This window comes from Pogoniulus pusillus, chromosome 12 (assembly GCF_015220805.1).
Source record: "Pogoniulus pusillus isolate bPogPus1 chromosome 12, bPogPus1.pri, whole genome shotgun sequence".
Taxonomy (NCBI): Eukaryota; Metazoa; Chordata; class Aves; order Piciformes; family Lybiidae; genus Pogoniulus; species Pogoniulus pusillus.
Genome location: NC_087275.1, coordinates 16,600,617 through 16,627,088, shown reverse-complemented (window position 1 = coordinate 16,627,088; position 26,472 = coordinate 16,600,617). Strand labels below are relative to the sequence as shown.

Here is a 26,472-nt window from a genome sequence, read left to right as displayed (position 1 = left end):
TTCAAATACAAAATTCACTAACTACTAGCTGTGCAATCCATCCTTTGATCAACATCAATGCTGTAAGACTAGAAGATGACAAGTGCAATATCAATCTTTAAGAAAAGACAGTATAATGATTCTGAAAGCTACAGAGAAGTCAACCTACTCCCACTCTGGGCAAATTAGCAAATGCTACAATAGACAGTTAGTATAGACGACTAAACAATACCATGTAAGAACCAATGCAGTAAAGATCTGCCTCTCAAGTCTAAACAGGCCAAAGTGAATCAATAAGTAAGCTGAAAAAGATTAGGTCTATCGAAGAATGTCTGCAAGATTTCAAAGCTCAATAAAGAAACTAAGCCAAGGCAGTAGTTGATATTCCTGACACTACAAACAACATACCCAAAATTCCCTGATTTCAGAGACACAAGACCTAGGCCTCAAAGTGCCAATACAGGAGAGTCATACCTCACCTGTGACCAAATGCTTCATTTTGAGACCTCAGCAAGGGCTGCTTCAGCAGTTCCTGCCATATCCCTTCATGCTCCTACAAGGCAGGAATTACTCAGACTGCCAGCAGCAGTTCATTAAAAAACATAAAACGAAGACAGGGCTATAACTGAATTGCTCACATGCAGATCCTCTGACCTAACCTGGTAAGGAATGAGATAAAAGGTACTTGTGAACTAACAAACAGCTGAAAGATTAGAATTGAGGAGCAAAATAAATTATGAACTTTCACTACAAAAGATTTTCAGTAGACTCCTTCAAAGACCTCTGCTAGTAACTGTGCTGTTCAACGTGCAACAGTGATCTGGGAAGGGACTGAAAAGCAATGAGTCTGCTTCTGGAGATGATGACACAGAGTTACAGCATTAAAATAAAAACCTGACTGCAAAGACCTTTAGAAGAATCTCACAAAACTTTGTGATCTGGCAGATGAAATCAGAATGTTAATGGATACAGAGTACTGCACATGTGCAATAAAATTAATCTTAACTAAAGGTACACAGTCATGAGCTCTAAAGTGTTCACAGACTTATGGGAAGACATTGACATCACCCTGGAAAGTCTCCTAAAGTATGAACCTAGATGTAAGCTGTGACCAAAGAGACAATACAATGCTAGAGATCAATTTTTTTGAACATGAAAAATCATTTTGAACAAACCAGAAAAGCACTATTCTGGTAGTGTTTAAATGTGCTATACTGCTACATTTTCAGCTGTGCAACATTCTGATCACCTTAGAACAAAATTAAAGTAAAAGGAAGAGTGAGTCTTCCCTAACCAAAGGCTTTCTATAATTTTTTAAAACTCTTACCTCCTCTTTTAAAAAATATATTTGCCAAAAGGCAGAGCTCCTAATGCTTGTATAAAGAAACATACTGTTGCACAGACTGCAATGCAACAGGTCTCTGTATGTATACTGTGATCTTATAAAGAGTATATAAGCAAAGCATTTCATCTGTTAAGCAGCCCAAACATGTCCATTGTCAATAACAGAAAGGCTCATACCACAGACAGGAATCAGATGCATCAAGCAATGTGTTAGTTATACCTCTGCCATGTTATGAACTGATTTGGAAATAAAACATTTCTTAATAAGCTTTTAGAAGTCCACACCATATAACCTGATGATAATAGCACTCACACATCTCTGGTTTTGGTTGCTCACCTGGTAATTTTTTTTCCAGTTGCTGCTGTTCTTCTTCTAATGATGGTTCTTCTGGTAACCTTTGGTCTACAGATCCTGAACTTGCAGCAGATATGCCACTACCAGAGCGTACCCTTCTGGCAATAGAAAGAAAACTCTAAGTCGCTTAAAAGAACCTGTATTTGTCAAATATGTGATAATTAAACCACAAATTGAGTGTGATGATGCAATGTTTAATGATATATAATATTCCGTCAGTGTTACCCAGAGGATTTTACTCAGCCTTTGCCATTAAGATAACTGCTTTGTCCAGAGTTCCACACACTGGTGACCTCCAAAACCTAGCACCATGCAACCTTCACATGCATTCAGTTCTGCTCTAAGATGTCTTGTGACCAGCCTGAAGGTGAGGAAATGCCAACTTAAGCTACATCAAAAGTTGGAAAGACAAAAGACCTCACTATTGTAAAGCTAAGAACAAGAACTTGCATGGAATAAAGAAAAAAAATCATAATCTTCAGGAGGATACTTAAAGAACATGAAGTTATCATTCTAAGCAAATATTTCTTTTCATTGTTGTTACTGTCTTCCCACCCATTTCTTTATGAAAAGTAAAATGAAGAAACAGAGGTAATGTCAAAAAACATCTGAATTTGCTACAAGGCAAATTCATAGCATATTCTGAATTCCAATACACCCCATTTGCTTTACAGAAGTATAAACTTGAACTTTAAACATATATGGCCAGACTAAGTTTTGGAAGGCATGCTAACAAAATATTGGCCAAAACTGTATTCTTACAGGGAATTCTTGTTATTTCTAGCATGCAGCTCTTGTAAGAAAACCAAAAACCCAGACAAGCATTTCCTAACAAAGAGGTACTCTGCATCACAGATGCAGTACAAAAATGAAAGCAGCTACTTTTCCATCTCTCACACTTTACACTCATAGGATGGCTTTCCCAAATAAAAGAAAACTTAAGGAATGAAATTCCAGAATTATAATCAGTTACCTAAATGAAGGTGGAATATACTCTGGAGGCAGTACAGGTGGCAGCGGCTGACCAGACATGGCTACATCAATTAAGTGCATAGCCAGAATAAACTCTTCAGCTGTAAGTTTTCCATCTTGATCAATATCAGAAAGATTCCTTTTTAAAGGGAAGGCAAAAAAATAAGTAGATTCTTAAATATTAAAGATCATTGGTAAAAATAACAGTTTTAATGTATTCTGTTACAAATTAATAGAATTTTCACTTTTTTTTCCCCTACATAAACTTACTTCTTCAAAACAAATAAAAAGCAAAACCCAAACGTTTCACTATTTCCCACATTCTCATGCATGTGCCTTGAAACAATCCTGATAGCCATAGCTTCTGCTTACTCTAACACACTTTCAGTGCTGCCTGTACCGTAGGCTATATCAGCAACATTAATCAACAGAATTTTCTTCAACACAGGACAATGCAGAAAAGAATCCGCTCAGATGTTTGATCTAATTTTTTGGTTGGGTTTTCTCTTTTCTCAGTCTTTCCTGAAGGCTCCTATTACACATTCCAGAGCACATGTTTGCATTTAAATAAATTCCATTATCATTCTAGTACAGTCAAGCACCAAAAAAAAAAAGTTAGCGTTATACTCCATAATTTTTAATATGTCTAACATATCTGAATGGCCTAAACCCAGTAGTCAAACAGATATACAAAATATTTTAACTCATGTTAAGGAGAAAATTTCACAACTTACACACCACCTTTGCTTCTCCAGCATGCTATATTCTCATCATGCAAGAAAATTGCCCACAACACTATGAAAATCAAAAGTAAGCAGTTGATACATTCTCTCAATGCCTCAAGGCACAGGACTTCATATAATTTAAATTTGGAAGACAATTACAGCCTTATTTGATCTATGCTACTGCTATTGAACTCTTCAAGCTGGATCATAAGAACAAGTCAGTACAACGAAAATCTAGCATGCAAACATATAATTGATCAGCTATTTTAACAGTCTACCTTAATATCTTTATTATAGAAATACCAAAACAGCTGCTACAGAATAACTTGACAGGCTGTGTATTAGCTCTTCACTTTGTGTGTCTGAGTCAGTGAATCCAGTTTCAATGAAGTGAAAAACCTTGTCCCAAAGAACGGCAGCAGTGGTTCCACTGGTACAGAGTATGTATCAAAGAATGGAGTAATACTTAGGACCACAAAAGCTGTAAAATCAATTTCTTATCTCGACAGACTCAGCAGTTATGAATGTCAGAGATTAAGAGAGTTATGCTTAGAACTCCTGAGTATGCTGATGTCATTTCCCTGCCCACACAACCTACTTAAAATACTGGCAACAAGCAGAGCATTTTTTGGTTAACCATCTGCTGGATGACTGGGTTGACTTATTCTTACTGTAGCTTATTGAAGGAATGACTGCTTTTTAAGATACAATGAAAACAACGATGCTTAGCAAAGAACTGCAACGTCACCTTAGGGTAACACCACAAAAGTCACAACTCAGAACACTCACAACAACACAGAACTCATGCAAAAGCCAGACGAGTTAGTGAGTTAACAACGGTTTTCAAACAGTTATAAAGTATACAAGTCAATCAGAAAGAAGTTTCCATGTGACAATAATAATATAATAAACTTCAGTTAACAAGAAATTAAAGGGGGAAAGAAGCTGAGATTAAGGTTTTTTAAAATCAATTATTGTAAACGTATTTAACTCTAGCTTTTTGAAAATAAACCCTCAGACACTCACATAAAAGGCAGATGAGCCTCAAAGAACGCATGGTTTTGGATTAAACTTGCTTTTGTATTAACTGTGCAAACATATAGCTTTCACTGGTGCTGTATCATATATGGCTGGGGACATGGAAGACACAGGAGGCTACAAACCCACTCTGCCAGAGATTCCCTGTAATTGAAACCCAACTTAAACTTCTATGTGCATTGCATAAAAGATGCTCTTTTTTTTACTTTTGTGAATTCATATTAATACAAGCACAGCACTGCAGGGTTTCTCTTATAAATTTACACATTAAAAAGAGCAACGTAGAGGAAGAGTGGAAAGGGAGAGCAAACGCACAGTATGCAGGATAGAGTTTAAGTACAGTTTTCAATTTGATGAAAAATGATAAGATTTATTTTTACCATATTGAAGCCAGCTGAGCCTGGGGTAAACTCGACTGCATAAGGATAGTTCTTGCTTGTGGACCTAACAAAGCAAAATAATGATTAACAAACAAATAAAGAGGTATTTTTTTTTGCATTACAAGGTAGATACTACACAAGCAGAGCTTAGTTCTGAATAGGTAACACTGAAGAAATGTTATCAGCATGAACTAGCCCCTCCCTTTTTGTATAACAATCACTGAGATAAGAAAAAAGAAAAGCTATGAAAGGAGATGCTCCCAGAAACAGGAAAAACTAAACTAGTGCACCATTCCAGTTTCTTTCTGAAACAACAGGCATCTTCATCAGAGAATGAACAAAACACTGTAAATGGCTACACAAGTTTTCACATAATCCACTGTACTTTTGCCAAGATTCATTTCTCAGTGCCAATTTGCTTTGCAGAAAATAAAGAGATGATAAAACGATCATAGCTGCTACGATGAACATTTGTTTCTAAACAAAATCATTAAGCAGTTGAAAAACATTCAGTGGCAGAAGAGATGAGAGTATCTAACTATCTCAATAGAATTCTAAATGCTATTATAATTGGCCTTTTATAGTTTTCAAAAAAAGGAGACAACAAAAACTGTTTCAATACCTGTTAAGTGTCCACTCATTGTTTTATCATGGCTATTGAATAGCTGTCTGTACTTTAGTCTCGATGACTGAGGTACAGCCCACTCTGCCACGGGAGGCACACTAGAATGAGAAAAAAGATAAGGAAGGAGGAAAATTAATTTTATTCACATGAAGCTAACAAATACAACAGGATGAAGTGCTGTACAGAGATCAGTTTTATATGCCTGAAATTGTTCCTTTTGTCCTGATAGGGCTTAAATCCCGTTGGACTGGTTTCGGTCACTGCTCTCCTCCTCCCGTGGGTGGGGTCCAGGAGTTGAGAGCAGACAAAAAAAACGGTGGCTGGCTTCAGCAAATCTGCCCTGAGGGCTAGCAGCCAGCACCAAGTGTCAGGTGTCTTGCGCAGGCCCTCACTGTGCCTATGTAGTCACAGGAGGCAGGAAATTTTTAATTCATTGGCAAAAACTTGTGATGCATGTACCTATCGGCCAGTTAGATTTTCAAAAGGTGTATTTAATGGAGGGACAATCGCAGTCTCTCCAACCCTGCTGAGTTCCCCATTAGTGGATCATTTAGCTGGGTCCCTGCCTGCAGAAAGCATCCTTCACAGCAGCCACCTGTTTGCAGCTTGCAGCAGCTTACAGCAACTCAGTTTTCCCCTCCTTCCCTCTGCCTGGAATATTTTGTATTTTTACCCTCAGGATCACAACTGCAGTTTTTGGAGGTATCTTGGTACAGGAAACATACTCAGGAATCAACATGCTGTGAGTATATGTGCCTGTTGGGTAGCCAAAATTTTTCCTGGTTTTGCATTCCTGTTTTTTCCAAGTTTGATTGTTTAAACTGTTTAGTTCTGTGCAATAACTTACTGTCAACTGAGAATCCAAATGAATCTCACAGAATTTTCTGAATTTAAACATACTAATAAATAATTCATATTCACACAAAATTAATATTGAGAATTAACATTTTATGTTAATTTTGTAACACTTTTCACGAATATGCCCTTCTATTCCTGAAACCACAACAAGTTTGACTTCTAGTTTGAAAACACTTATCATAATCCAGTGTCTCAAATTATGTCTTTTTGGTAAAGCTGAACAACATGCTTGAGTTCTGTTTTTTAACATTGCTACCAGATAATTAAGTAACCTAAACAGTTTAGAGAAACTAGAAGTTTTACCTAAATATAATAAGAAATGTCTTAACAGAAGCAGTATCTCATATTACCCTACTAATTCATAAGCTGATTAAGGAAAACAAATGTAAGATCTGCTGAAAAATACAGTGAAGAAACTACATCTGAAAGAAGTCAACATTTCTCATGATGGAATTCAACCAACAAACATAATATCTCCAGTTCAAATTTATTCACAAAATAGGTTGAGTGCTGTTATTTGTAGCTTTAGTTTCCCATGCTGGAAGGGTGACAAGTCTTCAAACTGAAAAAACATAAGCAGTTTCACTGTCTTTAGGCACATTCAAGCTTTATCCTTTTTGATTAAGGTTGGGGGAGATGGAAATGCAGCCAGATTAAACAAGCATTTGTAACAGCATAAATCAAAACCAGAAAATCCTTTTTACCTGATCCACTCATAGATCAGGTAAGATCTATCAGTGGTAAGATCACTGATAGATCATGGTAAGATCTTTGAAAGCTGAGCAGGATTATATAAATACACTAATTGACCTCACATTCCAGGCTCGCATGACAAGACACAAACTAGTTAATATTTCCATTGTCTATTTAGAAACTATTGTGTTCTAATAATACTCTGCTAAGGGAGCAAAGCAAAAGCAAGCTGGTTCTTAATATAATAATGAAAAAATATAATTCAATCTTCTTTCAACCACGTGATTTTTCTTCTTCACTAATTTTTTTTAGTTTTGAATTTCCACATTATTAAATTTACTTTTGTCTTACATATATATGTGCTTTGATCTGTGAAGTAAGATTACCACATACTAAGTAATGAAGGTCTCCCTTGTGGACACACAGGTGGAGCAAAAAACTCTAGAGGACAAAACAGTTATCATGTATGCCAAACACCACACATGCCAAGAGTTCACTACAGGTGGCTTGGGAGACAGAAATAAAAGCATGGCAAACAGAATTTTGAATTTCACCCTCCTCAGAATTAAAAACAATTCTGAAGTGGAAAAAAAGAAACCCAAACCCAAAAATTCAACTTTACAATTCAGTTTAATAGACCTGTCTCTTCTTCCTCTCTTTCCTTGAACTCTGCAAATCAATTATTTTGCTATCTGTTTTCTTGAAAATAAAATCCAAAAGAAGCAGGGCAGTTCATCACTCAGCAACAGCAGCAGTCTGTGAAGGAATACCCTCTTCGCTGCTGACACATTATTTCAGAGTTACTGAAGTAACAGCAACTGACCTAAGGAAGGTCTGGCCCAAGCCCAAACAGTTTCACAGAACCATGCCATGTCACCTCAGGAAAGAATTTGTCTCATCTGACATTCAGGCTTCTGTTAGTAATAAAAGCAATCAGCAAGATTCAGATACAGTTAACCCCAAACCTATGACAGTCCTCTTGCAGAATACTAGAAGACACTTCATGTGAAGTTTCCTGAACCTCATTCACTGTACATACTCAATGTTGTTACAGACAAAGCAGGTATCTCCTTGTGCCTCTGGAAATTATACCTGAGTATCATTACTATGTTCCTGACAGTAGTAGATTTCACAAATAATTGTTTGGTTTGAAAGATTTTTAATCTTATTTGAAAAAAAAAAAAAAAATCCATAGTGTTAGATGCCCCAGGGATCAGTGCTGGGCCCAGTCCTGTTTGATGTCTTCACTGATCATCTGGATGAGGGGATTGAGTCCACCACCAGTAAGTTTGCAGAGGACACCAAGTGCCACTCTGTTAGAGGGTAAGAGGCCTCTGCTGAAGGACCTGGACAGGCTGGACAGCTGGGCACAGTCCAGCACCATGAGTTTTAACAAGGCCAAGTGCCAGGTTCTACACTTTGGCCACAACCACCCCATGCAGCACTACAGGCTGAGGACAGAATAGCTGGAAAGCAGCCAGGCAGAGAGGGACCTGGAGGTACTGGTCAACAGGCAACTGAACATGAGCCAGCAGTGTGCCCAGGTGGCCAAGAAGGCCAATGGCATCCTGGCCTGTATCGGGAGTAATGTGGCCAGCAGGGCCAGGCAAGACATTCTGCCCCTGTACTCAGCACTGGTTAGGCCACACCTTGAATACTGTGTCCAATTCTAGGCCACTCAATTTAAGAAAGACATTGAGGTACTGGAACATGTCCAGAGAAGGGCAACAAGGCTGGTGTGAGGTGGCTGGAGCACAGCCCTGTGAGGAGAGGCTGAGGGAGCTGAGGGTGTTCAGCCTGGTGAAGAGGAGGCTCAGGGGAGATCTTATTGCTCTCTACAACTACCTGAAAGGAGGTTGTAGACAGGTGGGGTTGGTCTCTTCTGCCAGGCATCCAGTGACAGAACAAGACGACACAGTCTCAAACATCACTAGGGCAGGTTTAGGCTGGATGTTAGGAAGAAGTTTTTCACAGAAAGAGTGGCACTGGAAGGTGCCTGGGAAGGTGAAGTCACTATCCTTGGAGATTTTTAAAAGGAGGCAGGATGGTGAGGCACTTAGTGCCATGGTTTAGTTAATTAGAAGGGTTAGGTGATAGATTGGACTTGATGATCCTAGAGGGCTTCTCCAACCTGGTTAATTCTATAATTCTGTGATATCTAACACAAAGGCACAAGAAAACAAAAATAAAATACATAAAAGTCCCAAATGTCGTTAGTTGTTTTTTCACTTGTTTGGTTTGGTTTTTCTTTTAAAATATATTATAGACCTTTATGAAATCTTGATTTATAAAGACTTTGGGAAATTACTATCTTACCTCCTCTAAGGAAGGTTTTGTGGTTTGAGTTTCTATTAGATACATTTCTTCAAACCATATTGAAATACATACTGCCTAAACACTTTCCTAGGCCTAAAAATAATCCAAAAACCTTTGAGGTGATTTTTCAGGCAGAGCTTGAAGAATATATAAGGAATAGTTATATGAACTACATTTAAAACATGAGAAGTATTAAATATTTAACTTTTAAAAGTAATCCTAGAGTTTGAAAATAGTGTCAATGCAGACCAGAATAGTGAATTATTGCATTTCAAAGACTCATTATTCATGGACCATAGCATCCTATGAAATCCTGACCAGTATCTCAGTAGGAATGGATTTCTGTAATAAAATGTTATTTCACTAAACAATTTTGAGAAAGAGGTAGCATTTCCAGTTCTGGAGGACCAGGTACACGCAAACTCATCCCACACCAGCTTACCTTGCCACATCAAATGATTGTGCCTTTTGTAGTTTTGCATTCAGCTGTGATCCTGGACCAGATCTACTAAAGGAAGAACTCTTTGGCAACGTGGCTGCAACTAACAAAATACATGCAGTTATCAGTATTGCTGTTTTTAACTGTAGAATTTCAATGACATGCATTTAGTTCCTAACAAATACAAGCATTATGGTTCTCCAGATGGTATCACTTTCAACAACATTAAGATAAGTTAACAGTGTCTAACAAAATAGGCGAAAACACACAGGCACTTCCATCACGTTTTTTTTTCCTTTTGCAGTGTTATACAAAACACCCTGCTAACAGCAAATCATGTTGTGATTAATGCTAGAAATCACATGTTGTCCAGTATTTTAAAGCAGTTCCAATAAAGAGCAGTACTTCAATAGCAATAGATAGAAGAGGATCAATTTCTAGGCAACAGTTTAGCAGCAAGCCAGATTTATCACACTGCTGTCAGGGTCAATATTTAACTGAATATAACTCTTAAGAGAATGCTGTGCCTGTGTTTCTTCTTTTAACTTTTAAATAAGTTTGCTAATACTGAGCTAAACCAAAGTATAGTCCTTACACAAGGTCATTCTTTAAGTTAAAATAGCTTCTTTCCTGTCTACTGTTCCCTGGATCCAAAGAAAATGGCAAAATAATTTGTTAACAGCAAGAGAGTAAACAGAATATCAGTATGTAGCATACCAGGATGAGCAAAAGCAGGCAGAGGCTGTATAACAGCAGGAGCTCCATTAGCCAGAGGAGGTACTGCTGCTGCAGGAACAGAAGATACTAATGGTGGAGACATTCCTACTACTGGAATAGATGCCATCGGCACTGGGGCAACAGTTGTAAGAGATGGCATGCTGGCAATGCCCCCAATACCTATGGGCAAGAAAAGGAGATAATTTTTCCAATTTAAAGACTCTATGATGATACATATATTTAACTGCAGCCTGCAACCCAGCAGTAAATGCAGAATCAAAGAACAAGTTGAAATGGAAACTTCTACGCACCCCTTGAAAGAATTCTTACAGTCCACTGCACCATCAGCATGGCAGGGGAACATAAAACAACGCAGAGGGAACAACATATCACTTTATAATGCATGTTTATAAGATCACATGGGATGCAACACTGACCAAAAAGTCCATTAGCATCTGCTGAAGAAAAGAATTGTTTGCCTCAAACTGAATGAAGAGCAGCACTGTCAACTTCCAGTGAGTAATGAACTCAAAGCCTACAGTTAGCCACAGCTGAAAAGAACAAGCTTCAGGATAACTGCTTGCAGCCTATTGTCAAGATGAAACGGTGCAAAGCTAATAGGGTAAAGCACAGTAATGAGGTATTTTAGGTGTAAGCACAGTTGCATGGATAACAGGGAAGTTAAGAAGGTCCAGTCACGCCAGTGGGAAGAAGGAGGTTGTGTGCAAATGTCTGAAATCAAGCCTACAATGAATGAGAAAAAAAGAAAAAACCACCCACAGGTTTTGCTGGCTTTCTTGGAGGTTTGATTTTATTATGCCTTTTCTCACTTAAACCAGTATTTTCTCTGTTCAGTTGCACTGATTTGCTATTCAGAAATAAAACTGTTTGTAAAACTCGTGGAAGCAACAACTGATCAAACAACGAGGTTGCAGACCATTTATCAAATGCACTATTCAGTCAAGGACAGTCGGAATTCTCAGGCACCAATCAAATTGACTCATAGCAACGACAAATAGAAAGGCAAAGAACCTCTCAGTACAAAATACAGCATAATGTGTGTCAAACATGAGGTATGATTAGTTATTTTCCTCTCATCATCTCATTCACCCTACTCTTTCCTTAAAATTGCAGCAACCTTGGCAGCACTTTACCACAAGAATTGAATCAGCAGCTGTTCTAGATAATTCCAGTGCTGAACTGTTCATAAACTAAAATCAGAGGGGTGCATTCTTCCTATGATGTGTAAAATGCCAAGCAAAACACAGCTAATCTTGACAAAAGTGGAGATCTCTTGTTGACAACAGCTTAAATACATGCACTTTGGAATGCACTAGCCCTGCTACCTTATCCACCTTTATTCCTGCACACACTGTTGTTTAGAATACATATATGCAGGGCCTCAACTTGTGTTGTTCAGTATGGCTGAATGCTAAAAGCTTATTGAGCTGTTTTTTTAGGGCATGTGCATACATATGCAAGCATTGGTTTTGAATCTGTGTGCACATGTACAAGCACTTTTTCCCAGTAGTTTGAGAAGCTGCAAAACAACAATCACACCCAACTTAAGATTGCTATGATACAAACTAACAAGGAGAAAAACAAAAAGCTTACCGAATCCAGGTGCACTAGGCAGAGAAATAGGTGGCTGCTTCATGACAGGAGGCAGTGCAGATGGGAGTTGATAACCTTGTAGTTTTAGTTTGATAAGTTTCATAGCTATTGAAAACTCCAATTGATCCATCCTCCCATCATTGTTCATGTCAGCTAGAGCCCTAAAAAAATACAGGATTTTCATAGTTAGGTTCTTAAGTTATGAACTTCAAGAACTAAGAAGCATGCACACACAGGCATGTACGCTCAAAACTAATTAATTTCTACTCAAAATCATTATAGCAGGCTAAAAAAGGTCATGAAACAAATCATGAGCTTTTAAATTGAGAGCTTCTTGATTTAATTCTTGGAGTGATTAATATATTTTTTTAAATCTCTCCTTAGCTCTTAATCTTTCTTCTCTAATGTAGTTCTACCAAAACTTGGCAAAATCACACAAATACAACTATGGTGCCTCAGACGGCACCCCCGGGAAACAAATTACTTAGTATGGAAATCTGTACGTTAGCTACACTTAAAATGTTCTTTACATCTGTGCACTTTGCTAAACAGCATTACATCTGCAGTGTGCAAATGTGTTTTCAGTTAAACAATAGTACCCAAAGCATTGAGCTTAGGCCTTGAATAGGTTTTCATGTAAAGTAGCCTGACTCAAACAGCTTGCTTTTTGTTTCTGCATTTGATGGTTAAGGAAAACCATGCTCAGTGGGGAACAGGGTTGGGAGGTTGAGAGAAGATAATCAGGAAGAAGAACGTTAATTCCTGCCACTGCAAAATGAAAAACACAGTAAATGCACATTGTTAATGTAATTAGTTATAGACTTAGTTTTAAATATTGTTTATTTAATTGTATTGAAGAATAAAGTACCCATTTCAGTATTGGAATAATAACTACTTCAAAGTTCATGTCTGTATTTACATGTCATGGAATGACAACAAAAAAGCTTCAAGTAATCTAGTTAAACTAAAGCTTTATTTCTGATCAAATTCTTGTCAAGGAAAGCTTTCATATAAAAAGTTACCAAAAAGTACTGCAGTAAATTGAGAGTTATTTGTAACCGATACTTAAGTAAATAGCTAGATAAATGCAGTGGCAAAGTATTCATAAAGCGAAAACTCTCCCAACTCCAACCACAAGAAAAAAAAAGGCAAGACTCAACAAACAGGCATATCTCATCAGGGGTTGGCACAGGTCAACCATACATTTTAAGAGCCTCACCTGGTTTAGATTATCAGTAGCATTTCCTCAAAAATGGAGGCACTCCCACATTTCCCAGTACTTACAAGTCTTTCATCACTAGACTGCCACAGAATCATAGAATGTATCAAGTTGGAAGGGACCCTCAAAGGTCATCTTGTCCAAGCCCCCTGCAGTAAGCATGCACATCTCCCACTAGGTCAGGCTGCTCAGAGCCCTGTCAGATTTAACCTTCCAGGGCTGGGGCTTCAACCAGTCTCTGGGCAACATGTTTCAGTATTTCACCACTCTCATTGTGAAGAACTTCTTCCTCGTGTTTAACCTTCATCTATCCTACTCCAATTTAAAACCATTGCCCCTCATTCTATCACTATGGGCCCTTCAAAACAGTTCCTCCCTAGCCTTTCTGTAGGTTCCCTTCAGATACTGAAACAAATATAATCCATCAGTGTGGGTGTTGCAAGGCTAAATACTACTGACAACCTGGCAGTAGTATTTGAAGAAGTCTGGTGAGGAAATTGTAGACTGAGGTTTACTGTTAAGAAGTAGGCATTGCACTGCTTATTGCAAGATGCTGAATTGTTACATATATTTCATTAAAGAACAAGTCTTGGATGTGAGGACGTATATGAAGCTGCAGGCAACATCATCTATAACAGGGAAGCTTAACTTTTGGTTAACTTTAAACCTTCCTCTAATCTCACTGTCAGCAAGTCTTTGGAAGCCCAAATTTAGTTAAAGCTGGTTCTTGGACCCACATAGCATGAAGTGATTCTGATCCAAGTTTCAGTCATGATAGCTTAGTATGTGGTTCATTCAACAAATAATCAAATAGATGCTACTCTAGCAGTGAGACGATATACGGCAGTCAAGCCAGCAGAAGGAAGAGGCAAGGCTATCATGGTAAATCTGGACAAAGAGAAGGGAAAATTTGGAAAGCATGTCTCCCCTTCCTTGCAGAACACCAGTGCTCTAGATTCTCAGCATCTGATCACTCATCCATGAAGAGCAAGCGACATACTGGTACCTCCTGCCACAGTGGAAGACTAAGTTAGAGTGGAAGATTCAGTGTGTTTGTCTTCACACATATGGAAGAAATGAGCAGGAGAACACCAGTAAAGGAAATTCTCCCACATCTGTGTTAAGCATATCTTCACTCATATCTACGTGTTAAGCAACAGAAAGGACAGTCACAGAAACTGTTAATGAAAAACATATATTACAGAATTAGAGTTATAGTTACTTCTAGATAGTAGTTAAAAACACAACACAAGCTTTTCATATTTTGGTACCAAAGTTACCCATATTCTGTTCATGTTTACTTAATGAATTAAACAATATCTTTGGACATAAAAATGCTAAAGGTTTATTAGCTTCCATCATATCTTTCTGTCCAGTGGGGTGTACATCCCACAAACCACCGGGTGCAAACCCACACCCAGAATGTATGTATGCATTATACCTGTATTTTAACTCCTGTGCAATCAAATGGGTGTAAACTTTCAAAACACGTTTGCATCTCTCTAAAATTTTCTTTACATCACAAATGTAAGCTTATCAACATAAAATTCCTGTAAAAAAAGGTCAAATTCATTCAGGAGGAGTTCATAGTTTAATTATGATAATTTAAAATTTAGTATTTATATACCATTTAGTATATTTTTATTCTTTATACACCTTTCACATTTTACAATCAACACAGTTCATACAACATCCATTAGCCACCACCTAAAACCAGTAAAACATTCAAGAAGCAAAAGGCACTTGGAATGTTAGAATTTCAGAAACTTAATGGCTACATGTATTTTCTGAAGTGCTCCTTTCTGTGGGTTTTACACAAGAAAATAAATTGACATACAGTGATTGAATACAGAGGGTTGGAAAGCCCCATTAGAAAATTACAGAGTATTAAGAACAACAGAAGCCAGGAGCAGATAATTAGCTTCATTTAATTGACTCTTACAAGCAGACACAACATCTTTTTGAAGGCAACTGAGAAAAACTATAAAAGTCAACAAGGAATGTGTGGCATTCTTAATGAAAATTTAACTCAACACTTGCTTAGCCATTCTTCTGTCAGATGCCCAGCAGAAATGAGTAGTAATAACAGGCTTAAGTAGAAATCTGAGGATATGCATAGGAACAAAGCTAGAGAAATTGATCTGGATAAACCTATTCTAGCAGACCTTTGACTGCACTCCAAGCAGCCAGTAGCCCTCCTGAAGAATACACACTCCTCAACACAGGTAGAAGACCATTCACCCTTCCAGAATGGCAGCTCAAATATTCACAATGTTCTTTATGTGCTAGTTTGAAGCAGGGTAGAATGTTTTGGCAAGAAAAACTAGATTACAGGCTGTGAAAGGAAAACAGTGGTGATGTCTACTTCCCTCAGTGTCTTGCTGAACCAGAATGAAAACATTAGGTAACACTCTCACCATTTTCTCTCACTCTCGCTTGGGCTGCTGGCTGAACAACATCTTACTCCCTAACCTCACCTTCCATTTGGCCTAACCCACTTTGCTTCTTAACCTCTTGGCTGAACCTCTATTCTTCCTTAGGACTGGTGTAAGGTTGAGAGGGGCAGGGGGAAGGTGTAGGCATGGTTGAGAGCCCCTCCTGGGGACTCAGGTTTCTGGGAAGGGAGTTGTGTTTCTGTATTACATACAGAAATATACAAAGTAAAAGGTAAGTGTATATACTGTAAATATCTGCTTGTATATTGTGCTAGCTGTAAATAAATAGCTTCATTTATATTCCCAGAGCCATCTGAGACTAGTCTGGGTGATCTCCAAAGTGTGGGGGGCCAGGGAACACCCAAATCATCACATCTTATCTCTTTGCATTGAAGTAATTACATGACTTGTGTCTTATTTGTTTAACCTAAGTGGTGTTTACACCTACAAATACTTTGATTTACAAAATTCAAGCCTTTCTATTACCAAAACACAGGTGGAGTCCTTCAACTTGTTAACATGCATGGCCATAAAAATGCAGTAAGACTAAAAATACAACAAAAACCACTGTCAGCCACCTTGAACCTCCAGGAACTATTTACAGAGCATGCTGCTAAAACATACTAAGTCCTTGCTTTCTAAATGAGAAAATATTAATTGCTCAGTAATAAGAAACTTTGATGTGAACCAGTCTCATTGCTTTAACTGAAACTCTAGTCAGACAATCATTAGTAGGTTTTAATTTAACATATGACCTTCTGTTCAACTCATTCTACAATGGCTTCACTTAAATTAACATCACTAATTTCAGTGCAATAAAAATTATGTGCACACTACAAACATTACACACATTTTTACAGCATGGTAATAAAAATCAGCTTGTATCTGACAGATTTCCAGTGGAAGTATGGAATAAATCTTCATTTCTAATTACTGAACCCAGTGTCATGTTGTTAATGTACAGTGCCACTTTTGAATAAATATCACCTTAAATACAAGAAGTGGCTAACAGTAACTATTACATAATACTACCTAATTCTGATCTGCTTCTAATGAAATTTGGAAGAATGTAGAGTCCTTAAATTTGCTTCATTTAAGGTCTGGCCGGAACCAGCACAGCACAGCAAATGGATTCAACACTGACTAAATATTTATCATGCTTTACAGAACAGGCCTGTGTTTATAAGACAGGTTTTCTACTGAGCATAGCTGCAGTGGGCTTCATTACAATGTTGTTTCAAGCGCTGAAAAGAAATAATTAAAAATCTTTCCCCTACAGATCTTCTCATTCTGCTTTTTCTCCTCTTTTCTGCAGAATGCAATGACAGCTTGATTGTTTTCGCATTTATGTGGCACAGAAACTGAGCATGCACTTTTTTTCCTGTCAGACATGCTTATGATTAGCCTACAAAACATCTATCTCCATAAAAACAGCACAGTGCTAAATAAACAAAGCTCCTTGCAGTTCCAAAACCCTGGATTTATTCAGCTTTACTTTCCTATGTCACACAATCCCATATTGCATTATAAAACTCAGACATGATTAGAGGAGCAATTAGGTCTCGGACATCAGTCACTTAACATATATATAGTAAGAGTTACAACTCGTGGGATTGCCACCTATAATCTTTCACTCCCACACTTGGCCATTAATTAAAGGAGATTGTGAGGAAAGCATCTATCAGAAACAGGTAAGTTAACCAATGGGTTTAGTCTGTCCTGAAACAAAGTTACTCTAAATGCATAAAAAACAGATGGTACTCATTTAGTTTTCACTGAATTCCAGAGAGACAGGCTACACAAAATATGCTTTTTGAGGCCACAATCTATAAGGGCTTTAGAAGAAATCCAGATTACTGCCTACTTAAAACTAGTTACCTTCCAAGCCACTGCAGTCTCAATTCACAGCCTACTTAGGGGCTTCTTAATAGATTACCAGCTTGTCAGACTCCAAAGCTTGTAAAGGGTTGAATGGCAAAGTAGTAATGATAGACCACAATAATTCCACTAATTTGCTCACTGAGGTCCCAGAGACTTCTTTTCTTAAATGAATAAGTAGAAAGGACACAGGAACTCTCAATACTAAAAGCCATGAAGATGAATTCTGGGGAAGCTCTGATTAATAGCAGAAATTAAGATATACTCCTTAGTGTCTCATCTTAGAAAACAATTATGGCAACTGTAGAATATTCTCAAGCAGATCTGGAGGCAGAAGACATTTAACTAGTACTTCAGCTGACTAGCTAGTATATATTGACACTATAGCAATTCAATTTTAATTACAATATTAGACAGTGAAAAATACTTACACTGCTCTCTTATACAATAAAAATTCACTCATATGACAATACGCTTAGAAACTCAGAGGGCTTGTTTTTTTCAGAGAGCTCTGAAAGCACTATGGCAAATCACCTACTAGGCCAATCCCTGCTGCAGTTCCTTTCCCACTTAGAATAGAATCATAGAATAGAACCAGCAACAGAAAAAGGGGACAGAGTCTCAAGTTGTGCTGGGGAAAGCATAGGCTGGATGTTAGGAGGAAGTTCTTCACAGAGAGAGTGATTTGCCATTGGAATGGGCTGCCCAGGGAGGTGGTGGAGTCACCGTCCCTGGAGGTGTTCAAGAAAAGACTGGATGAGGCACTTGGTGCCATGGTCTAGTTGATTGGATAGGGCTGGGGGATAGGTTGGACTGGATGATCTTGGAGGTCTCTTCCAACCTGGTTGATTCTATTCTATGATTCTAAAAAAGGGTTCCTTATGGTGAGGGTGGTGAGACACTGGAACAGGGTGCCCAGGGAGGCTGTGGCTGTTCCCTCCCTGAAGGTGTTCAAGGCCAGGTTGGATGAGGCCTTGAGCAACCTGTTCTAGTGGGAGATGTCCCTGCCTATTGCAGGGGGTTGGAACTAGGTGATCTTTGATGTCTCTTCCAACCTAAATCATTCTATGATTCTATGATTTCACTGTCTAGAGCCAGAAAAGAGTTCTAGTAGTAATAGGATTAATATGATCAATACAATTAATGTGACTTATGAATAACTCAGGAAGTTAACACATCCATGTCTGGCAGAGCCATATGATTTGGAGGAAAAACATTTTGCAACCCTGCATGAAGAAACAAGCAGATTGCAGAAATCTTTGTGATGTGTAACATACAGCAAGGAAGATTTTAATCTTGCTAAACTCACCAAGAAATAGTACACATTTCAAGCTCTCAAGCTGTACCTCCAACTACAATGAAAATAATCAGTACCAGTTTTAATTTTGTGACAATTTTGCAAGTCTTGTGAAGGCTATCTCCCTTTAGAAGATTTCTAATTCTCATCACTGTGCTTAGCGATAGTATTAGCACAGTTTAAATAAAGTTGAAAGCATTTAGTAATTTGAAATGAGGGTTGCAAAGTGCCAAGCTCAAAAATGTTATTTGCAGAAGGATGCCTGCTTGCAATAACCAAACTAGTAACATAAAAAGTCAGCTAAAATGTATACAAGCACAATAAAGTAAATCACTGACTTTAGGTCCTAAACTATGAAGCATAGTTACTGTTCAAGTCTGTTGTAGTAAACTTCACTCTATGACATAATTGCAGTTCTCCCATCCTCTGCCATATACTCACCATATCTGTGCTAATACCGGCTGAGGTAATCCAGATTGAAAAAAAAAGTTTCTAGCTTGATCACCTATAAAATAAATAGGACATTGCTTCAGAAAATGCTAAAAATACCTGTAACAGTAAAGAGGAAATTAGTCAGAAGCATCTAAAACTGAGGCAACAGCAAAATCATAAACACTTAATGCTACACATATATAATAGAGTATGAGAAGCTTATTTAGTCACTTACAAATCTACTAGAGAACTCCAACAAGCACATACTGTTAAAGTTTACAATAGTCAGCACATGAAGTGAACCAGGCATAAACATTTAGGACAATAAGAAATCTACGATTTGCAGTCCCTAATTTGTGTTAATTCCAGCATCATTTGGTTGAACAGAACCTTTAAGACCATGAAGTCCCACCATTAACCCAACATCACCAAGTCCACCACCAAACCACGGCACTAAACATGACGTATCTTTTAAATACCTCCATGAATAGTAAATCAACCACTTCTCTGGGCAGACAATTCCAAAGCTTGACAACCTTTTTGGTGAAGAAATATTTTCTAAAGTCCATTCTAAACCTTCCTTGGTGCATTTTGAGGGCATTTCCTCTTGCGCTATCACTTGCCACTTGCAAGAAGAGTGACTGAGCATCCTTTTCTGCAGGCTAAACAACCCCAGTTGCTTCAGCTGCTCCTCGTATGACTCATGCCCTAGAGCCTTCACTGCCATTCTTTGCACACACAGGAACAGCTGTCTTTGCAAGAATCATATGCCTTGTGAGGAGAAAATTTTGTTTTCTTCCAGAAAAGTATGTATCAGTACAAACGCTAACTTAGACTTTTTGAAAGTATAATGCCTGTCAGCTAGCACAAACTAAATACAGTCATCTTTACCCTGCTAAGTCAGCATTAAAGAAAGCAACGGTCCATTTCCAAGTAAAAGTAACGACAGCAAAACAATTACAAAATGATTAGGCACTTGGAAACATGACCTGAAGAGGAAAGCTGTAAAATTACTATAAATAGCAGTAAGTATAAAAAGATATCAATAAAAACAGTAGTATTTTGTACTGCATCTGTAATGTAGCAGGAGCAGAAACCATCAGGTACACTTGGAGGCATGTATGACTGTGAAGAGACTGCTAAGAATGTGAACTTCATAAAGCCACAGTTACAAATAATTTTAATTCTATCTACTGAAAAATCAAGTGGCATAAGCCAGGTATGTAGCTGGTGAGTATCAAAAAAATATCAAAAAATACCAGAAAAGATGGGGTTGATGGACCAAAGCATATTAAAAATGGAATATAAAATCACAAAGATCTGTTCAACATTTTTCTTATGGCCAAATGGCTCCCATGCAACTCCATGCATAATTAGGGTTGTTAATTATTATTTAATTGCATTAGAAATTAAAATTATTTCATTACCAGTGATAAATCCAGATGTTGGTTTCAGGCTATGGAACTGCTGATCGTGTTTAGCTCTCTCCTCCACAGTAACAGCCCAGATATCCAGGTTGCCTAGGTAAAAAAAAAAAGGAGAAATTAAGAAATATTCTCTGAAACCTACACTATTGTTACTTCTGAGTGTAATTATATCAGACTGGACTTCCGAAAACTGCATGCACATCCAATGCCTATAGCTGAAAGCTCCAAGTATCCTTAAATAGCCAGTTAGTACTTAGGAACTTACCATAAATAAATGTTACCAAATTAAGATGGCTACTGAGCACTGATTCACTTACATGGCTCATGCAAAAATGTAGGTTACATCCAGTCTGCTCTAAGTACAATCAATCTTATAAATACCAGTATACCAGAGAATATCATGCAGAAAGATCAACACTAGGTCTTTAGAAAATGGTAGACTATTTGCCTTCCAGGACACATACAGTTGAAATGCAAGTTCTTTTTAGTTGAAAAGTTTCCTCAAATAGTCAGTGATGTACTACGTGAATTTGTACCATAGTAAGAGTAGAACTTTCTATGGGTGTCCAGCAAAACTATGACCTAACCACAAGAAGATGTTTCATAGGCAGCAACAGCACAGGAAAGCATGATCCTCATTCTTCTGAGAATGAGAAAGCTGAGTAGGAATGTTATACAGACAAGATCCTACACACCATACTCATAAATTGGAGGTTAATAGTTCACACTGAGAATCAATACCCTTCTACAGTGTTATGCTTCCACTATACTTCTCCAGTTCTAGCTCCATTTTTTGTAGCAGTTCTTTTCCTCTCTCACCTCATGTAGACATTTAATTTTAATCCTTCAGATTATTTATTCTCAGAGCAAACACAGTTCAACTTCCAATTGAGATATCCAGTGAACTCTATAAAACTCTTTCAGGTTTGTCTATAAGTGGTAAAAATATTTATTTCAATATCCGTAGAGGTTCACTGTGCTGATGCACCTTCCTGCAACTCCTACTGTGTAAAAGTGTAATGACATGAAGACATCTAAGTTAATTGAATCAGTGCTTTACTTTATATTAAAATATAAAATGTAGACTTGCAGAGAAATAAAGAGGAGATCTAGCATTTGTTCTGTCTCAGCACTAAATTTCAGGTAATAAGGTCCACAAATATTTACAGCAAGTGTATCAGGCTGGAAGAATCCAAGTCAGCAACTATGAAGAACATGGGAATTTCCTTCCTCTTGAATTTTTGCTGATTAAAATTCATTTTCGTGCGTCAACATACACTTTAAAGTGAAAAGGAAATGGACAAGGGGAAGAAAAACATTCCTTTAAATGATAGATTTCATTAATGGAACAAATGCTAGATTCTTAGTAAACAATCATCATCAGAGTTTCAAGTAAGCAATGCATTTCTAGAAGCAGAAAGGCTAATAATGTAACATTCAAAGAAAGGACTTTTTTCAGATTAGTCCCAAAATCCCAGAATTTTGGAGATTTTGCTCATGGAAACGCTACAAACATTTCACAGCTGTGCTCCCTGGGGTGTCAAAACAGTACTCTCTTTTGGATATTAGTATTCCAAAACACAACACTTGGTGTAAGCAATTATGTCCCTTACCTTCTCATGAACTCCTGACAAGAGCAAAGGAGTGGTGTTAAGACTTGCTTATCAATATCAACTACTGACAGTGTGGGAATTAAAAAAACAATAAAAATCTGCAATGATGCCCTGGCTTGCTCTTTTAATCTGAGGCATGCATGATTCCAGAAAACAAAAAACAACAGAAAGTCCAAATTCCATAAAAACAGAGCAGTTAAAGATCCTCAACTCTTCCTATACTTCTGCAAAGGCAACAATAAAACCCAGAACTCTAATGCCATGAATTAGCTAAAAATGCATTCTATTAAATATTTTAAAGCAAAATCTGTTGATTTCTTCTCTCAACTCCCTGCGACTAGAACAGATGACTGTCAATGTTTACTCTTCCAGAGATATGACTGCTACTGAAATAGTAGATCACCCCTGTGGAATATGAACATTCAAAAAGCCAACGTCAAACCAAGCAAGCCTAGCAGACTCTTTGGTCAGTCAAATATGAATGGCATGCCTGGCATTGCTTCGTTTCCATCTTTTGTTATTGGAGGAAACAGTTAAGACCCATGGAAGAGCATGAAGTGTGATCTTACTCAACACCAAGTCACCTTTCAGAGCTTCAGATCCTGGATGCCAATACAGAGGTTGTGTGGCTTCTCAATGTATTTGGACAGAAAGGAGGCAGTCACCAAACCACAAAATTAACTCATAAGCAAACTATTCTTGAAAGCAGCTGCAAGCCCTCTAACCATTGCTTCGTTAACATGGCTTAGCAATCACTTCATCTGCAAAAGTGAAGCAATGGGTTTTCATGAAATGGGTATTTCCTTCTCCCTGACAAAACAGAAGGTTGATCCTACCACATTCTTTCAGAAATTTCTACAGAAACCCTATTATGTTTATTTTTTTTAATTAGTTGTGCTCAAAACAAGTAGTGTTTTGGAATATCAACAAGCCACTCCAATATAAATGTTCCATACCATGCTCTTTCTATGCCCATTTCCCAAGCTGACTTGAAAGAGTCTTTGAAAAGAAAGGAAGTAATGTAAATCCAAAACAATTGTTAATTGGTATTCACAAGTAGAGGGATACAGATACTGCACATTTGGAGTGAGGGCTCTCCCAAAAGGGAGGCTGCATAAACCTCCTCTGCATCCTGTTTGGTAACTACAGGTAACAAAAAAGGTTGCATAATTGAAAGTATGATAAATGTTCCCATAAAAAGACGAATTTTCATTACACTGTTTTTCTCTTAGAGCAGTCAGACTTCTCCTGTCATTCTTGATAGACTTGGTTCAAGTACAAATATCATACCTCTCACACCAGATTACAAATTAAAGCTACTCCAGAAACTACACTGGGCACATGGTTACTTCAACTTGCTCTTTGCAGGGCAGTTGGATAAGTTCTTTGAGAAGAAAAAATGAACTCCTTCCCTCCTAAAACTATGTACTAGTTAGCAGGATCCTGGAGAACAGATGCAAGATCAAATGGTAATACATAAAGCTGAAAAAAAAAAGCTGCTACCCATCTGTACTTGCAATGAGAACACTCTGAAGATGTCAGAGGAAAATGCTTTGAAGCCAAGATTTCCATTAAGAATGTATGTATATGTTTAAATATGGGAATGCACAAAGTACAACCCTAACTCTAAGCAAAAGGCAACTCTTCAGTCTGAGCAAGTAGATGTCACTCACATCATGACTTCTCTTAGACTGTGAAAATCACAACTTTTTACACAACCTGAAAGGCTATCCTACATGACATTACCTGGTGAGTTTATTTGATCAAAGCTCTTGGTAGACAGTTTCACTCCCAAACTGAGAAAGTCTGTCACCAAATAAGTTAATTCTAGGCAGCTGGACTTAAAGATGACTGAGGCAATGAATAGCAACTTCCAACTCTACATATACTCTAACTACAATGTGCAAAGAGATGCTTCTTCTGTTGTGCTTCATGGACTTCTTCAGACTGGCAGAGATTGCATCCAACCAGTTGTGTTTAACAAGAACTGGGATTTTCTAACAAAATACTCTGAGTAACATGCATGTTTCCAGAAGTCTCTCTCTGCAACACTAACACTGCATACAAATGTAGCTCCTAGCTATATCTGATCCTAAAAACTACACTTCCAGATGTATTTTTGTATACATATATACACACACACATTTTTTTGCACATGTGTGTATGTGTATTTATGTCTGTGGTAAAGGGTTGGACTTGATGATCTGTGAGGTCTCTTCCAACCTTGGTGATACTGTGATACTGTGATACAGAAACCTGAATGTAGACATGACAAGAATCATATGTGTGTTGTCAGAGAAAAAAAAACCTTACCACTAGCGACATGTAAGTGGAACCAAACTAGTTACTTAGTCTCAGCACTGAAATTTACCCTTGTAATTTTTCTTCAGATCAGTTGCACAACTGGGGTCAAAAATGTATTTGATGTGTATAATGAAAAGTAATGTCTGCACTGCACTACCAGAATCTTTCAAAAAAGACTGAAGTTTGGGATGCTATCTGTACCTTCCCATGTTGTAAATGGAGAGGTATAAAAATGCAGCACTTTTGTTCTGATCTAAACATGAGCCGTAAGATAAGGAAAATAAATTTTAGTTGTGCAGTATGAGACTAGGCCCTACTGCCAGTGCCTGAGTGCCCTGGATCTGCCCTACTGTAATGAACCGATGCACAAAAAGAGGGAGAGGGATACAGCACGGGTTGTCTGTTTGATTATTCTGGCATGTCTTGGCGAAATTTCACATGTGTTCTCTAATGGGTCTGCAAAAACATCACAAACCAGATAAACTATCATCTCACAAAAATACTCTACCCATAAATACTTCCATACAGAATATTTTTGGAAGTTTTTGCATATAAGAAGAGTTCAGAATACACTAAAAACAGCTTACCCCCAAAAGGTGTTGGAAACTGAGCCATGGTTCTGTCACTTTTTGCTTGTTAAAATATGCCTGAAAAAGAACAGAAAAAAAACAAAACAACCAAAACAGTTACAGTATCTTTCATTTTCAATACATTAGTAGAGCAAAAATAATAGTAGTGAAGAAGTAGGGTCTTGTAAGTAACAGTTCTTGTATTTATAAGAGGACTAAATGTCTCTTTTTTTTTTTTTGTACCAGCCTATGCATCCATGAGTGCATTTCTGTGTTACTAAGTGGCTACATTTCAGTTCTGTCTCAAGAATGTCCGCAAAAACAATCTTGGTTTAAAAATAAATCAGTGATGTAGTAAAGAACAGTCAGCCACAACAGACAAGATCTTAGTGTCACGGCTCAAGGCTGCACTACTTGAGCTCAGCTCCTGCTTCAGAATAAAATTGGCTCTATTTCCAGATGTTAAAAACACAACATTGTCAGCAAACTGTTATTCCTAGCAACAAAAGTCATGAAATGCACTCTGCTTAGAGTTCTTTTGTTTTAAAGTATATTAAATTTTTCACCTAGATTTGATGACTGCTTTACCCCAAACTAGCCCACAAATGAACAAAGTGCTAAAGGTGACATCACAAGCTAAAATAAGTTATTTGGTGGGAGATACTCCTCCTAAGCACTGCTTGCTTTTCAAAGGAAAGCAATCTACAGACTAGAAATTTAATCTTTAAAGAAAAAAGGAAAAACATTTTTCTTACTCCACACAAAGACTGACATGAACTGCCTGAGCCAAGAGGACAATAGGTAGCAATAGAGCCACAAAACAATCAGAAAGCAGCCTCTTGTCCTACTAGATTCCACTCATGTTTTCCAGGCAACAGGAGAAAGGCAAAAGGAAACAGGATCAGAAGGAGAATAATTTAGACTGCTTTAGACTGCAGCTGAAATTTATCAATATCAGCAAGAAAAGGCATTAACTTGCAGCAACAATTTCCTTTTGTCTGAATGTCTTGCTTGCTCCCCTTCCCATCCCCCATTTTGCACTTCTCACATGCTTTTTTGGCTTCCATCTTGGGAACCTACTATATATGAACTCCACAGATGTCACTACAGAAAAACCTTCTGCACTTTCATAAGCTGGTCTCCCCATCAGTTGTAGTTTAGAGAACCACTGGGGGAAAAAAAAGGATTTTTTTCCCCCCTCAATTTGGCAGAGCAACCAAGCACAGTACATGACTCAGAAAGC

General features: G+C 37.7%; 1 protein-coding gene across 8 annotated transcripts in view; it reads right to left on the bottom strand.

Moving 5' to 3' along the window:
* ITSN1 (intersectin 1) overlaps nt 1–26,472 on the bottom strand; it is a 133,762-nt gene that overhangs the window by 82,376 nt on the left and 24,914 nt on the right. For 6 of the 8 annotated variants that reach the window (XM_064152465.1, XM_064152468.1, XM_064152467.1 and 3 more), the window contains exons 2-11: nt 25,248–25,307; nt 20,744–20,836; nt 19,326–19,389; nt 12,056–12,216; nt 10,442–10,621; nt 9,728–9,827; nt 5,416–5,516; nt 4,794–4,857; nt 2,652–2,789; nt 1,661–1,776 (exon numbers count right to left, since the gene is read on the bottom strand). In XM_064152465.1, the coding sequence (XP_064008535.1) occupies nt 1,661–1,776; nt 2,652–2,789; nt 4,794–4,857; nt 5,416–5,516; nt 9,728–9,827; nt 10,442–10,621; nt 12,056–12,216; nt 19,326–19,389; nt 20,744–20,836; nt 25,248–25,275 (1,045 nt within the window). In that variant the 5' untranslated portion in view covers nt 25,276–25,307. The remainder of the gene's footprint in view (nt 1–1,660; nt 1,777–2,651; nt 2,790–4,793; nt 4,858–5,415; nt 5,517–9,727; nt 9,828–10,441; nt 10,622–12,055; nt 12,217–19,325; nt 19,390–20,743; nt 20,837–25,247; nt 25,308–26,472) is intronic. The other 2 variants (XM_064152466.1, XM_064152471.1) reach the window with 2 other exon arrangements.